Here is a 17034-nt window from a genome sequence, read left to right on the forward strand (position 1 = left end):
CATGCTGTTTGCAGAGCCAGATGTGGAAAGTGATGAAGTCAGTCGTCGCTGCTCGGCCAATTTTGTAGCAAACATATTGTAAACACATCACAGTGTCTCCAGTGGGAAAGCAGCAGAGCCTCATGAATAGTCAAATTTATCAGAGCTTTCTCTTCACCTTTCACTTCATGAAGACACACTGCTGGTGTGATGGAGTGATTAGCATCTGTTCTCTTTACAAGGCATATTTAAAGAGCTGTGTGTTTAGCTTTCAGGTCCAAATATCTGTAGAAAGAGCTGGTAACAAACCGCAAATTGTTGACCTTAATTTGCTTTTCTCCAGGGAGTTGTCTGAATTGCTTTAACTAAGAATTTAATCACTAGACTCTCCCTACTTCCCTTCACTACATTTGTCTGTATTAGTTGTATAACCACCATGGATTGATTACTGAATGGCCCCACCAGGAACAGACACCAGGGCCCAAAGGCTCAGAGGGCCCCATAGCCAGATGACTTTTCTTGTTGGAAAGTCAAAGGGCTCGGTCAAACCCAATCACTTTTTTGGTTCCTGATTTTTTTTTTTTAAGTATATTCTGATACCAAGTCTATCTTAACAATTTTATTATATTTTTGTTCATTTTCTCTATAATACAGTTGCATAATACTTAAAGAGTAACTTCATTCAATTCAAATCAATTCAAAATACTTTATTTGTCCCTAAAGGGACAGTTTGAGGCAAGCAAGTTTGCAAAGAAGTACACATAAACAGTACAATTCATTTACACACATAAAAAATAATCTAAAAAATACAAATATGACAATTATAGAAAGAGCTGAAATACACAAGGATTAATGCCAGTGGCGAGTCTGTAGCTGGACAACAATATCCGACACCACAAAAGGCAGATATTATGTCAGAAGTGTCAAAAGTGCATTTATCAGTGTATACACAGGATAAACTGATCATTTCTTGTACTGTGGCTGTTCACAAGTCTAATAGCTTCTAATGGTGTACACTTCTGTGAGAAGTTAAACCACTAGAGTTCAGCAAAAACAAGATTTTCAGTTGCTGTTAAGTTGCTCTTTAAGCAGAATATAGAAAATATAACCTGCACCACAGGTTTCCTTTGACGGTATGATGGCAATTTCAGGATCTGCTTTCAGCCACAGATTCATCAAGTTAAATATAATTTGTCAGAGACACAAAAATGTTGGAGAGGATGTGGTGAAAACCATGGTTCATTTAGTCATATTTTTTCGTTTTTGCCCAAAGGTAAACACATTCTGGGAAGAAAATACTGGAAAGCCTTTTGTTTTGGATGTAGAACTTTTTTACTTGATAGAAACCAACAGAAGTTCTGTGTAAGAATGAATTTTAAGAATTATTGCTTTGAAACTCATAATTAAATTATGATTACAGAAATCATGTCCGTGCATCCACGACTGGAAAGAAATAACGGGGAAAATTCAAACCATGGAGCAAATTACATGACATTACAAGTTAAGAGGAACCTTAGAAGTACATAAAAGACGATGGAAGAAACATTTTCAAACAAACATTTGAGGACATCACCATCGGTTCATATATAGAAAAGATGTAAAACATTCACAAGTGATGCAAGGGGATGGGTTGTGGCTAAGAGGGGCCATTCATGTGTTCTTGGGGGCCCTTTTTCTCATATTCTATCCATAATTGCCACCAACAAAGGGGTGAATTTTATATGTATTATATCTAGACATCATCTTTAGCTATTAGCTATTAGCTATTAGCATCCCACGTAGTTGGAGGCCTCAGGGAGTTGCCTACTTTGCTCAATGAACAAGCAGATATGGTACAGAATGGTATCAGATTGACACACAATGGCATCAATCTTCTCATCTAACTCATCCAAAACTGTACCTTTAAGTTTAGAACTTACAGTACTTTGCTACTTTAGTAAAAACTGTTCCACAAAACAGACGTGGTTTTCAAACAGTTACGAGACAGGAGTTGATGGTACAAAAACATCTTTTGAATAAACTGTTTAAAGTTATTGTCCTGTTAGCAAGCTTGTTAGCTTGATATGCACTTTTCACTAACTTTTTATTGGATGAAATGATGAGATCGAGAGGCTTATGACTGACTAACAGGCTGGCGAGTTAGCAGTTAGCTTGCCAGCTACTGCAAAAACTAGCCCTGCCAGTAGTCACTTTATCAGCTAACCTATTTCACATGGACAAGTCACTTTATGGTGTGACCATAGCTTCAAAATGGTGTTAGTTGTACTTTCATATTACTTATTTTCATAAGTGCATTTTTAAAGGAACAGTTCAACATTTTGGGAGATCAGTTTATTTGCATTGTTTCCTCCCTTCTCCCAGTCTTTATGCTAAGCTAAGCTAACCAGGACCAATAGCCAGATTTCCATCCAAATGTAGAGAACATTTTCACTGAATTTCCAGAAAATTGTCAAAAGTAAATACAAATGAATGTGTGTTTCCATCCACTACTGTTCTGTGATTATTAGAGGATAAACAGTTGGTGGTGCTAATTCTGCAGTCGGTGCTATTAAACCATCGCAGAAGAAGAGGACACGACGAGATGATGTAATTAAAAGAGCAGCAGTCAAAGCTCAAATGATGGAAAACCATACAGTCTCCTCATCGCTCCACACATATCTGATGTTTTCCTCTTTTTAGGGACACTGAAGTCACACGTTTCATGTACATCATCATTTATTCACTCAGTCAAGCGTAAAAACTCTTTTTAAAAAAATGGCTTTTCCACTTCAGGTTCTTTTATGCACAAATTGAAAATGAGACTAAAAACAGGTGGATGGAAAAACACCTGATGTCTGATCCAGTGAACAGTTCGTGTCAGAGAAGCAGAAATTAGTTAAATTATTGGATTCATGTCAATCAGTGACCTTCTTAATACCAATATGAGGGAGGCCCCATGCCTGGTTTGCCTTTGGCCCCAAATTCACTAAATCCACCTCTGATCCAACCCCCCTCACACACCCCTCATACACTCACTCAAATTACAGCGCTCATGTGTTTGTTACCCGCTAGCCAAGTGGTGCCATCTTCCAGGAGCTGTGTTTATTATTGAAATGTTGAAGGGGTATTCTGTTGCAGAGGTAATATATCATCACATAAAGCAGGCGCTGGTTAGTGAGAGGCCCACCGACTCACTGTTTCCACGTCTTGAGGAAATTAGGAAAATTGAAGCTTTGATTGTTTTGATGAAAAGTCTTCCTGTTTCTTTTGGTATCAAGTTCCGAGTCACAAAGAGGCTTTTTTGACTTTGGGCGACATGTTGCAGCTAACGCAAGTTAACTTGTTAGATTTGTCCATTTCAAAGAGGAGCTGGCAGTCTGGTCACAGCATGTGTTTCTGTTTGTCCTCACACAAGATATCTAAACTCAGTTCAGTGTTTGCGTCATGTTTTGCATGTTTTTGCACATTCTTACTCCGTTTCCCACGATATAGCTTCCATGTGCACCATAAAGTCTTAATGAAGAGACACAAGCGTGCATTGTTTGAGTGCAGCCTCTGGCACCGATTGACCTTAATCATAACCAACACAGGCTCCTGACTATTAACCATTCCAGATATGCACTTTGGCTCGTTTTAATCAACATCAGATATGAGCTGCTGTAGGATCCTGGAATACAACAACTGAGACGTCCAACCGAGAAAGAGGAATTTCCTTTAGGGGTGTCAAACGTCAATATAGTACTGATGCCAACCAAAATGTCCAATACAGAAAGTTGGCTTATGCCAGATCAGATTTGTAGCCTTGTTTACATTTTCTTTAATTTGATATTTCTTGATTGAAATCATAATTTAGCTAATTTTATTTATGCAAACTTCAGCTGTTTGTGTTTAGAGAACATTTAACATTCGAAGTTTAAGGCTACAACAAATGATTGTTTTCATTATTAATTAATCTGCCGATTATCATATTGACTTCGTCTATAAAGCAGCAAATCATCACATTTGAGAAGCAGAATCTTTCTTTTTTTTCTTTTACTTGAAAAATGATTTAGACAATTGATTATCAAAATAGTTGCAGATTAATTTTCTTTCGAGCGACTACATTCAGGGAAGTTTCCTGATGAAAGTCTGAGGACTGAAACATTGCTGTGATTAAAGTGAGTACAAGTGATTGATAGTGTGCAGGATTTTTCTGTCCTTTTACAAGTGAAAGGGAAGTGAATTGGTTTGATAGAAAAACATGTTTATATAATTCAAAGTAAGGTGTCAAGAAAGGTATTATTGGGTACTATACTTTGGTATCACATTGGCGCTATACCAATACCCAGGCCTAGATGATTCATTTATATGTCAAGCCAGTTAAATTTATGTTATCCAAAATTGGCCTCAAATGGCTTTACAATACACTGATATTCAACACCCTTTATCTTTGGCACATCCCAATCTTTTCAAGGTTCACCATTATCTATATATTTTCTATCTATATATTCATTGTCTCTATTTGTTGTACTTGACCTTTGAACTTTTCTGGTTTCTTATTTGTCCGTGTCTTGTTTGTCTCTAGTTCAGGGCATCCTGGATATCCTGAACCAGCCTGCGATCGGCAGCGATGGCTCCCAGTCCCTCTTCCCCCAGATCACTGACCTTTCACAGATTACCAGCGGAGACAGCGTCTCTCTCGAGTCTCCCATCAGCCTGCCTCCAACTGTCAGCTTTGTAAATGGAAAGCATGAGGTACGGTCCATATGCTGGAGTATTTAATAGATAATTCACTATTATTACTTTTATTTGCCCTAGTTTATATCAAATATGATAGCATATTACTCATACCACAGTATGCTGAGCTCTAGGAATACCCAGGTGAGCTCTAGGAATACCCAGGTGAATCGTCAGTGCAAAAGATAAACAACTGTGTTAGAAAATATCTGGTTCTTAAAAAAAACAAATGTATAACTTTAAAACTTCCAATTACAGAGCTAAATGTTTATGTTGAGAAAACTAGAAAAAAAATCCTGCAACTTAAATCAATTTAATTTTGGATTCTGGGTTAATTTTGGATGAATTATTGACTATGGCACCATGTTTTATTCAAAATTCAACATCTCTGACTGGCTTTTTCTCCATAACAACAGTGGTTGAGGCTCATGGGTATTTAGAGTCGTCCGCCAAAATGAGAACACATGATTTTCTCAGGAACTAAGTGAAATGTCATAATAATTTAAACTGAAAAGGAAAAATAACGCCCCAAGCTAACAAGCTTCCTAACAGTCAATTAGGAAATTTGCTCGCTTTGCACAGTTGCTGACGTGACAATAACTTTGGACAGTTTATTCAAAAGTCGAAAAAGGTGAGGTGATGTGAAATTTTGTTCCCGACATGGAGTACATTGTTATTTGGTCCGGATCTGGACCAGAGTCCATCTATTGATTATATAGGCTCTGTGTACTCATCTACCTACTTTTCTGATCCATCCAGGTGACATTGGAGCCAGAGCTGCCAGAGGAAGCCCGAGGGGATCAGTTTGAGACGGCCACTCCTGTTCGGGTAGAAGAGGTGGAAGAAGAAGAGGGGAATGAGGAGGCGAGCGTGACTCCTTTTGATTATGGTGTCATAGAAGTCCACCCAGAGGAGACGACCACAGAAGAAAGCAGTGATACAGTCACTCATTCTACAGATACCTACCTAGATATAGTTACAATTTCATTCCCGGAGGCTGACACAGTCTCTGATGTAGTTATGGACTTCGAGAGAGCCCAAACTCATTATGATCAAACAGCAACAAGAACCACCACCACAACCCCATATACATCTCCTGAGTCATCACCAGCATCCACCACGCCATCAGGCCCGGTTCTCCCCGGTGTCTCCCAGACTGTCACTAATGGGGTCACCTACGAGACCACAGAAGGCTCTGCAAGCCTCTCTGAGGGCACTTCGCCCACCCCAGCTGACAGCTCTGACTTGGTAGTGATGACTGATGAGACGGAAATCGGGGGAACGGAGTTTCCTACTTTTATCCCAGACACAAAGTCACAAGAAACCACCACACAGACCCAGACAGAAGACTTTGAAGGGTCTGCTTCTGGAGAAGACGAGGCTTCAGGGCAAGATGTTTACCCACCAGAAATACCCAGGTTTACCAGCACACTATCCCCAATTTATTCTATCCTTCACCCACAGGAGCCTCAACCTCCAATGGGTGAAGGAGTTACAGAAGTCCCAATGGTTTCACCGCCTGCTGACGCGGTCACAGAAACAGGTTCAGGTGCAGAGCAGCTGTCGGGGGAGGAGGAGGCTTCTGGGGAACAGGGTGGTTTTGTTACTGTTTTACCAGCTGTGGCAGCTGTGACATTTGGAGACCAAACCACACTCACCACAGACTTTAAGGACATAACTTCAGCACTTAGCACACTAAAACCCTCCACACTGCCCTCCCATACTTACACAGATTATAAGAAACATCCCGCTGTGACCACCGAGCTTGTGCTTACAACCCTCGATGACCACACCACACACCCCACCGAGACTTACAGGGACCAGACGGAGCAGACCACCACAAGCTCCACGCAGTATGTGAGCCAGCCAACACTTCCCACCACATCACCCTTGTATACCTTCGACCACAGCAACCACTCCATCCCCCCGTGGGTGTTGATCCCTGACCCAGATGCCACCCCTCTCCCGGAGGAAGATTTTGAAGACTATGAAATTGTGCCTCATCTGGTGGAGTCACGTCCTCAGGCACCCAAGGAGACCCTCACCACAGAGAAACCACAGACGGGCACTGACTCATCTCATTCTGTGGAGGCCAGCACTGTGAATCTTAGAGGTACATGAAGTCCACTGTTAGTGGTTTTATTCTTTAGATACTTACAGGTAAATGGTGTAAACTAGGGTTACAATGATTATTTTCATTATCAATTGATCTGCCGACTATTTTATCAATTAACTCAATTGTCTATAAAATGTTTGAAAATAATTAAAAATGCCCATAATAATTATAATCATTTGTTTTGTCAGATCAACCATCCAAAACCCAAAGATATTAACTTGACTATGATCATGTTCACTCACTGAGCAAAAAGTGTGTCTAATATTTTGCCCTCCTGATGTATGTCAATGGGGTGGACAAAATATTAGGAACACTTTTTAATATAATGCACTCCAGTACACCATCACCACCCACTATGACCTAATGTAGAATTATCTCCTTTCTGACAATGTCGACAAAAACTGAAAATGTATAAGCTTTATACAGAGCTGTTGTACTTGATTGCATTAGATTGCACAGGTGTTCCTAATAAAGTGCTTGGTGAGTGTATATAACTTATAAAAGCTTCAAATCCTCACATTTGAGAAGCTACAACCAACAAATGGCTCCCATTTTTCCTTAAAAAAATGACTTAAACAATTAATCAATTATCAAAATAAATACTGATTAATTTTACTATACTTACTGATTAATCAACTAATCATTATATATCTAGTGTAAACACCACAGTAGCTTATTTTAGTGGTTTACCTCCCTTCTCTCTGTGGCTGAAACTTTGCCAATAAGCGAAATCAGAAACCGTATGTTTGAGTTTCACTAGGCCGCACTGCTTAGTTAAAATTACACCTGTCAAACTTTCCATTGTAGCACAGCACATATGCAGTTTACAGTAAATACGGTGGCAGATTTACTATAGAATTTTTTTGTAATTTTTCCAACATCAGTCCTCTGAGGTCACAAGTAAACAAAAGCAGCTCTTCATTTCTATATGTCCATCATTTTTGTTGCTGGCAGATTTTATAAGCTATACCTAGATGGCTAATTAATGCTTTGCTAATTAATGGTTAAAAAATGTCTCCAGCTGACTGTTTATTGTTTCCAGCTAACTCTTTTAAAAGGGTGTTAAATTTGCACTTCATGGCTACATATATAACATCATGCTATTAGACTGAGGCTAAAGCTAACCAGGCAAAAAGTTAGCATCATCACCGAGTGGAAGACACGGAAACAAAGGAGCAGCATCGTTCTTTTATTGCAACGTAGAGCTTGTTAGTATGAATAAAAGTGTAGTTAAGATGTTAAAATTTGCTAGTTAGATTTAAGCTGTATTGTTTGTATTTTCAAACACTATGTTTCAAAGTGAAAGTGTTTCAAAGGACTAACCAATGTGCTTGATAAATGTTAACACTATCTCGAGTTAGGCAGGGAGTTGTTGGAGTGTAAACAGGGCAGAGGTAATTATACGCTCCGTGGCTTTGGAGGTAACGCTTGGTTACTATGTCGATAGTAAGCTGGTTAGTGGGCATGCTCAAGTTTTCAGCATACATTAGACCAGACAAACAAACCTTGCTTTTGTGTTTCTGGTTTTGCAAAACCTAAAAAAAGGGATGAGGGGTTTAATGAACAGTCAATACATTACAGCACTGCTAATGACCCTGTCACTAGTGTGATTTTAATGAGTTTCCTTTTGCATCATGTCCTTTGCGTAGATCTCCTGCCGTGCTCAATCAGTACATGTCAGAACGGAGGCTCCTGCTACAAGAAAGGAGCAGAAAATATCTGCGTGTGTGCACCTGGATACACTGGGCAGCACTGTGAAACAGGTACGTATACGCACAGCACACAGAGCCATGTCTTCTTGTTGAACAAACCATATTGACCTCATAATGACAGATGAGTGATGTGGAATAATAATAAGGCTTGTGTTGTGTGTCTGCAGATGTTGATGAGTGCCAATCTAACCCATGCCTGAATGGAGCCACCTGTCTGGATGGAGTCAACTCCTTCACCTGTCTCTGCCTGCCCAGCTACTCAGGAGAGCTCTGTGAACAAGGTCAGCTGCTTCTGAGTGAAAATGTACAAAACCAAGGTAGTATTGAAGTCTTTGGCAGACAAATAATTAAAGGATAATTGAGGTTTATTATAACTTAGGTCTTATTTTCATCGTTTTGGCCTTCGTTCTTATGATAACATTTTACTAACTGAAGTAAATGCTGGAGTTGGAACGTTGGAAGTTGGAATGAATGGAAACTAACAGAATTTGCTCAAATTAATTTGAATGCAATCCAGGTAGCCTAATGTTAATCTACATAGTACAATTAACTTTCAATTCATTTGCGGTGTCTCTGCAATTGACTTCAGATTTGTTGCTGTGATAGGCACGATCACACCAGCACTTAAAACAGCAGGAATTTGCGCCAAAATCAATTAATTTCAATCTGTCACGTCAAGTTCCATTTTGGGGGACTTAGACACATGAATTTGTGCCATTGAACAATAGCAAACCAGTCGACAGAGCTGACCTTTAAGGAAACAGCGAGCTTTTGTCTAAAATGGAAGAAACTATCGTAGCATATTAGCAGTGTTGCACTTTTCACTTTTTAAACTCCCTCTGATTGAGTATAAACTGCTTCCCAACAGACGAATGGTTTTCAGACAGCTATGAAACAGGAGTCAATAATACAAATACATCTTCTGAGTAAACTGTGAACTCATTGTCCTGTTAGCTAACTGTCAGTTAGCAAGCTTGTTAGCCTGGAAAACTATCCCAGCTGTCTAGCATGTTAGCGGTTATCTCTGCAGCTACAGTAGTTCACCACCAACTGACCCTGCAGCAGTCTCTATGTCACCAGCCTCTAGCGCCACATGTTTTGTGAAGACATGTGGGTGATATTTGCTGTGACATTTTCTGGTGGGCATCTGCTGCCGCCAACATTTGTTCCGCTCACCATATTCTGTTGAAAGTTCCCAAACAAATACCGTATTGGGTCTGTCTTGATTCCGGCTGGTCGCAGCCAAAGACCGGAATAATCTGCAAAAACACTACAACTGGACAATTTTATCCCCATGTCAGCTTTCAAGGACTCTATTATGGACATTCTCACTGATACATGCAGCTGTTTCCTGACTCACTAGTATTCCCTAACCCTTGTCTGTCTTCAGCTTCCTGTTGTCCCATGAATATTCTTGTCCTCTTGCTGCTGCTGTTTTGCTACTTGTGTATGCTACCCTATGCTACTTGTTCTGTTGTTTTATTGCGTTATGCTGTGTGTCTGCTAGCCACCTGCCTGGTGTTTGTGTACTAGACTGCATGTCGTTTATGTAATGCTTGTTGTGATTGTATGTACGTAGTGGGTGTGTTGGAAATGTTTGGATGTGTACTGCTATCTTTTTAACTTTTGATTTTTTTTTTTTATTAGCGCCTTCCCCCTTCCCTCAAGAGGCTTTGCCTTTTGTCAGGCCATCATTGTAAATAAGAATTTGTTTTTAATGATTTGCCTGGTTAAATAAAGGTTAAAGGTTAAATGAAGTATATAAATAAATAAAATGGTGTGACCAGGCCTTTAGGTAGTTTCATTTTTAAGACAGCCTCACCACTATTCAGCAGTCTATGATGTTTAATCCAAAATCCCTCTGCATGTGATTTACTTTACTCAGATTGTTTGGTGTCATAATTATCTGTTCAGCACTTGCGATACGGTACCATACGATACCATACGAAATACTTAAGCAATCCCCCAGGAGGGATACACCATACAGGTAGGACAAACATCAGGTAGGACAATAAACAACATTTAACAATAAACAACAGGTAAAAGGGCAATCTCATCTCAAGGCCGTACAATATTCTAGTTTCCTCCACTTGCATTAGCAAAGACAACAACAATAGCCTAGCTTACTGCTAATAACAGGACATCAGAGTGACAGTTAATTTTGCAAACATCCTCCACTAGAGTACAAAGTTGTTGTGCTACATGGTTTTATTTTAAAACTGGGCAAAGCCAAAACAGAATTTTAGAAATTTTTGCAAATTTATTAAAAAGAAAAAACTGAAATATCACATTGACATGAGTATTCAGACCCTTTGCTATGACACTTAAAATTTGGCTCAGGTGCCTCCCATTTCTCTTGATCATCTTTGAGATGTTTCTACACCTTGATTGATATCCACCTGTGGCAAATTCAATTGATTGGACGTGATTTGGAAAGGCACACACCCGTCTATATAAGGTCTCACAGCTGACAATGCATATCAGAGCAAAAACCAAGCCATGAGGTTGAAGGAACTGCATGCAGAGCTCAGAGACAGGATTGTGTTGATCTGGGAAAGGCTTCAAAAAATTTCTGCTGCATTGAAGGTTCCCAAGAGCACAGCAGCCTCCATAATTCTTAAATGGAAGAAGTTTGGAACAACCTGGACTTCGCCTGGCCAAACTGAGCAAACGGGGGAGAAGGGCCTTGGTAAGAAAGGTGACCAAGAACCTGATGGTCACTCTGGTTGAGCTCCAGAGATCCTGTGTTGAGATGGGAGGAACTTCCGGAAGGACAATCATCACTGCAACACTCCTCTGATCTGGGCTTTATGTGGCCAGACGGAAGTCTCTCCTCAGTGAAAGATGCAGGAAAGCCCATTTGGAGTTTGTAAAAAAAGTACTTAAAGGACTCCCAGACTGTGAGAAACAAGATTTACTGGTCTGATGACACCAAGATTGAACTGTTTGGCGTCAATTCTAAGGGTCATATCTGGAGGAAACCAGGCACTGCTCATCACCTGTCCAATACCATCCCAACAGTGAAGCATGGTGGTGGCAGCATCATGCAGTGGGGGTGTTTTTTTAGCAGCAGGGACTGGGGGACTGGTCAGAGTTGAGGGAAAGCTGAATGAAGAAAGTACAGAGATACCTTCAATGAAAACCTGGTCCAGCGCACTCAGGACCTCAGACTGGGCTGAAGGTTCACCTTCCAACAGAACAATGACCCACAGCACACAGCCAAGACAACGCAGGGGTGGTTTAGGGATCAAACATCTCTCGAGAGACCCGAAAATGGTCGTCCACCGACGGTCAACATCCAACCTGATAGAGCCTGACAGGATCTGCAGAGACGAATGGAAGAAAATCCCCAAATCCAGATGTGCAGATTGTTGTGACATACCCAAGAAGACTTGAGGCTGTATTCGTTGCCAAAGGTGCTTCAACTAACTACTGAGTAAAGGGTCTGAATACTTATGTCAATGTGATATTTCAGTTTTTCCTGTTTCATAATTTGCAAAAGTTTCTAAGATCCTGTTTTCACTTTGTCATTATGAGGTATTGAGTGTAGATTGATAAGGAAAGAAAAAATGAATTTAAACGATTTTGACATAAGGCTGCAACATAACAAAATGTGAAACAAGTTAAGGGGTCTGAATACTTTCTGAATGCACTGCAGCACTGAATGCATCCTCAGTCATGACAGTCTTTTCTCCTCAGCTGTCCTCCAGCACTGGGCGTTGGCTCTTAGAAGATTAGTTCCAGCCTGTTGTCCAATATTTCTACCATTACTCAGCAACTAATGGAGGTTCAGGCGCACAACCAGACTCAAAGGATTAATATTTTCCAGGAAAATTTACCAGCTTTCAGTTCTAATAATTTAAAATGTCCCACCTAATAGTCTTTGTGCAAAACGAAACTATTACTAAGTTTAAAAATGAGAGAATACTGCCTTTTATAGTACAGTTTAGTAGTTATTGTACGTCATAACATTGACCCAATAGCTGCTTTAGCTGGAAATTTATTGTACATCAGTTCAGTAACTTTTAAAGGCCGTTTTAATAGGCAGACAAAATGTCTCATGTAATAATCATTAATTGTTAAAGTTTTGTTGGATTTTTCTTTCAGTGAACTTGAACTGAGTTTTCTCTCACCTACTTTTGGTCAGATTATTAAGGAGAGAGAGTGTGAAAGCTTTATACATTTTAAATACTTACATATACACAAAATACACACATCTGTCTGTTTCTACAAAAATATGTACAATAAGTGTTTCTCAGTTATAGTGGAAATACTCCGATACTTTACCCGAGTAAAAGTAGTAATACTTTGTATAAATACTTCACTACAGGTAACAGCTATGCACTGAATATTTTATTGAAGTAAATGTACAGTTTTATTTTGTATTACTTTATTATTATTGATAAGTATTAATAGGAAAATCTAATTAAACAATAAGTAAAAGTACCCACTGTCACTATGCAAGCGAAATGACCTTTGTCTGAGTCACATTATTATATATTACTATAAATAATAACTGATGTGTTATAATGTTGTTGTTGTTTGTTAAAAGTATAACAATGTATCTTATTTTTAAATGCTCATTATAGATTTTTGAATGTTAATCTACAAAGTAATTACAAGTTACTAAACGTACTTCAGAATTGTACTGTGAACACTGCACTCAATTTACTTTCCACCGTTGCTTAACAGAGCTATTAACAGCTGACGTATTCATATTTTATCAGAGAACCAAATCAAACCAGTTTGCAAAAAAGATTTTCCTGGATGAGAGAGTCATTAGCTGAGTCATCTTTAAAAAAGAGGACTTGTCCTATAAAAATGATTAGAAGAATAGCACAAAAAATGGAAAACGTGTGAAATCTTTTTTTTTGTTGTTTTTGTTATTTTCACCACATTTGTCATTGTCTATTCTTGGTAGAAGGTGTGGTGAATGAAAACTGGAAATCCCCAGACCCTCATTCCCAGTCTGTAGGGTGTGTCTATGTACAAGGATGTAACTTAGATGTGCGTTATTGACGAGAGCACAGTGTAGTTTCTCCATTCATATACATGCAGTAGTTGGTAAATAGAGAACAACAGACGCAGCTGTCCTCTCGTTGCTGTTTGCCAGTGGAAAGAAGGACAGAATCACATAATTGCTCTATTATTTTGCCAGAAAGCTTTTGCAGCTGTGTGGCATTCACTCAGTGGTAAATACTGCTAAATACTGCCTCGGTCTCAGTCAAGCTCTCCTTCATCTTTTGGAAGAAGCTGTGTTTATACTGGCCTTCTGTATTCGACTGATTTGACTCCGTATATCAGAATAGTACTCTATTTTCATACTGCCCTAGGGTGAGTTACGGATTAAAGCTCTGCATTTATTAGAGTCCTCACCTGACCCTCCAGGTGGTTGCACAGTAGAGTTATTAAGATGAGGCGGGTTGACGAGGGCCAATACCCCGAAGCCTCAACAGCAACTTTCTATTATGGCTTTACTGGAGCTGATACAAAATACCCATTGTTTACTGAGCCTGACAAAGCAGATAACTGATTATATGGTTTAAAGTAATTGTATATCAAACTAAATGCATGTTGTGCATTAACTCTATTTGTGCGCATGCATGGACACGTCTCTGTTTGTGTGCTTTTGACCTGCAGACAACTCGGGAGTTGTGAGGGTTGATTAAGTCCAACTGTGTGTTGTTATTGAGCTCATTCAGTAAGGGGCTTTTATTCCCCAGCTGGACCTCAACTCTCTCTTTCCCTTTCTGCCTCTCTCCGTCTCTCTCTGGCCTGAACAACAGAGCTTGATGAGAAATAAACAAATCAAAGTTGTTGTGGAGCTGCAATAGCTTCATTATTGCAACAGCAGGGTTTCAAAACAGCTGGATATTAGCAACATACTGTATATAATCTAGTTAAAAGTAGCATAAAGTGTAAAAATCTTGTTCCAGACTGGACTGTTGTGTTGTACAGACAGAATATACTATGCCACTATAATACCAGACATTTCTAATTAAATTAGCTTACTGCTATGTGCATGTCCCAGGAATTCGTAAATACTTGTTGCTAGGTGGTTGCTAAGATTTCAAAGTAGTAGCTAATATGTTGCTGTATGTTATTTAAACTTCACTAGGTGGTTGTTCAGATGTTACTAGATGGTTGATAGGTCTTTAGTGGGTCATAGTGGTAACTATGTGGTTGCTGTGGCCTTCTGGATAGATGCTAGGGCTTTAGTAAGTGGTTGCTAGGGTGTTCTGAACAGTTGCTAGGACAAACAGCATGGAAATCTTCTTCCTGCAGGCTTACAGTCTGTAAACTGTGCTATAAACAATAGATTATTGTACTATATCTTCACTAAAAGCTAGCTTACTCTCCTGTGCATGTGCGAGGACTGCATGATCACTAGCTGGTTGCTAACATTTTCAAAGTAGTAACAAATGTGTTGCTGTTTGTTATTGATATGTTGTTAGGTGGTTGTTCAGATGTTACTAGGCGGTTGATGGTGGGTCAATGTTAAGCGGTCGCTGTGTGGTTGCTTCGACCTTCTGGCTGCACTGAGTGGTTGCTAGCATGTTTTGAACAGTTGCTATGGCAAACAGCATAAACAATCTTCCTCCAGAATGGAAAGTCTTATAAACTATAGATTACTACACTAACGGCTAAATTTGCTCACTGCTCTTTGTAGGTCTTTAGTAGCTGGATGCTAAGTAGTCGCTTCATGGTTGCTATGGCCTTCTGGATAGAGGCTAGGGCTTCAGCAAGTGGTTGCTAGGGTGTTATGAATTGTTGCTAGGGCAAACAGCATAAAAAAAATCTGAATGGACTGTTTTGCAGACTATACACTGTACTATAAACCATAGATTATTACACTATAACTTCACTAAGGGCTAAATTACAAAGAATGCATGATCACTTGTTGCTAGATGGTTGCTAACATTTTCAAAGTAGTAGCTAATATGTTAATGCCATAATGTTTATGCTAATATGTTGCTACTTGATATTAAAACGTTGCTTGGTGGTCGTTCAGATCTATATAGGTGATTGATAGATCTTTAGTAGGTGGATGCTAAATGGTCACTATGACACTTCACTGTATAACTTAAGTAATGGCTTCTGAGAACTGTGCTATAACATTTACTTTACATATTTTACCATACTTATTCCATAAATTGGAAAAAAGGGCTATTAAAAACCATCAGCCACTATAAAGTGGCTATACACTATTGTGCTACTGTATAGACCACTCTATAAATTATACAACAAATTCTATACTAAGTCTATTGACGACTCATTGACCAAAGTCAAATAAAACATGTTTTTACAACCTTATTGAATGTTGTCCAGTGAAGCTCTTTAACACTTTCTCTGCCCTCACTGCAGACACTGAGGTGTGCGGGTTCGGATGGCAGAAGTTTCAGTCTCACTGCTACAAATACTTCACACACCGTCGGACCTGGGACGCTGCTGAGAGGGAGTGTCGGCTGCACGGCGCTCACCTGGCCAGCATCCTGTCCGAGGAGGAGCAACTGTACATCAATCGTAAGTCCGTATTCTGGTTTATTGAAACACAGCTCGAGCAGTGACGATGTAGGCTGAAGTGTTACTGTACATTATTTTCAGTCTTGATAGCTTGAAGTAAAAAAATGAATCAGGAAAAAGGCTTTAGGAGGTACTAACGAGTTCAGCTAGATACTGTGGTCCGTCCACCTTCATCAGAGTCAGTCTTGAATCCCCAGCAGGTTTTGTGACCCAGTTTGCTAATTTAGACCCTGTTAAACTCATCTAGTGCATCTTTAGACAATGAAAAATGTCTACATCTTATTATTCATGAAGGTGAGATCAGATGTCTTACAATCGCTGTCTTATTTCATAGATTTTAACCATCATTCCTTCTAGTTATGATAATTTTTTCAACTCAACTGTGCTTACTAAAATTGGTTTGACAGTGTCTTAAAATAAACAACATTAAAATTACAACTCAAACTGGCATCTATTGCAATTTTCTACGTCATTGTTTAACTTTGACTCAACTGTAGTGGTGCAGCCACACAGTTTTATGACTCAGTCGACGGTTGTAAAAGACATTTTAGGTGCATTCACAATTTTCACTCCCAAATTTGATTCTGTAATGTTTGTCCCAGTTGATTCCAATGTAAAGCTTTGCTATCAGGCCAAAACTACCAAAAAAGGTAAAGGTAGGCTTTTGAAAAACAGATATTTTCTTAAAAGTATTTAGACTGACTATTTAGACTAATCCTTCTGAAGTGATAAACTAAACTCAACTAGTAAGGATCCATTTATGTCTAAAGCAGCTCATCCGTTTTGTAGGTCAGAGCAGTTTGAATAACAGTGTGTTTGGAGAGAATCCACTCACATCTGTGCTTTAATCAAATGAATGTTCCTGAGATAAAATAAAGTAGTTTAAACAGAGAGGAGGATACAGAGAGTTTCCATAGAAAATCAGAGCTGAGAGCTGCGTTTGCAGTCGGTTTCTCAGTTTATTGGGGAAGCTGCTGACTGAGATGAAATGGACTTGTGCCATTACCG

General features: G+C 39.3%; 1 protein-coding gene across 2 annotated transcripts in view; it reads left to right on the plus strand.

Annotated features, from left to right (window-relative positions):
- LOC122968028 (versican core protein-like) overlaps positions 1 to 17034 on the plus strand; it is a 41478-nt gene that overhangs the window by 20036 nt on the left and 4408 nt on the right. For both annotated transcript variants that reach the window (XM_044332935.1, XM_044332936.1), the window contains 5 exons: positions 4523 to 4692; positions 5434 to 6787; positions 8440 to 8553; positions 8670 to 8783; positions 15868 to 16026. In XM_044332935.1, coding sequence (XP_044188870.1) covers positions 4523 to 4692; positions 5434 to 6787; positions 8440 to 8553; positions 8670 to 8783; positions 15868 to 16026 — 1911 coding nt within the window. The remainder of the gene's footprint in view (positions 1 to 4522; positions 4693 to 5433; positions 6788 to 8439; positions 8554 to 8669; positions 8784 to 15867; positions 16027 to 17034) is intronic.

This window comes from Thunnus albacares, chromosome 18 (genome assembly GCF_914725855.1).
Source record: "Thunnus albacares chromosome 18, fThuAlb1.1, whole genome shotgun sequence".
Classification (NCBI taxonomy): Eukaryota; Metazoa; Chordata; class Actinopteri; order Scombriformes; family Scombridae; genus Thunnus; species Thunnus albacares.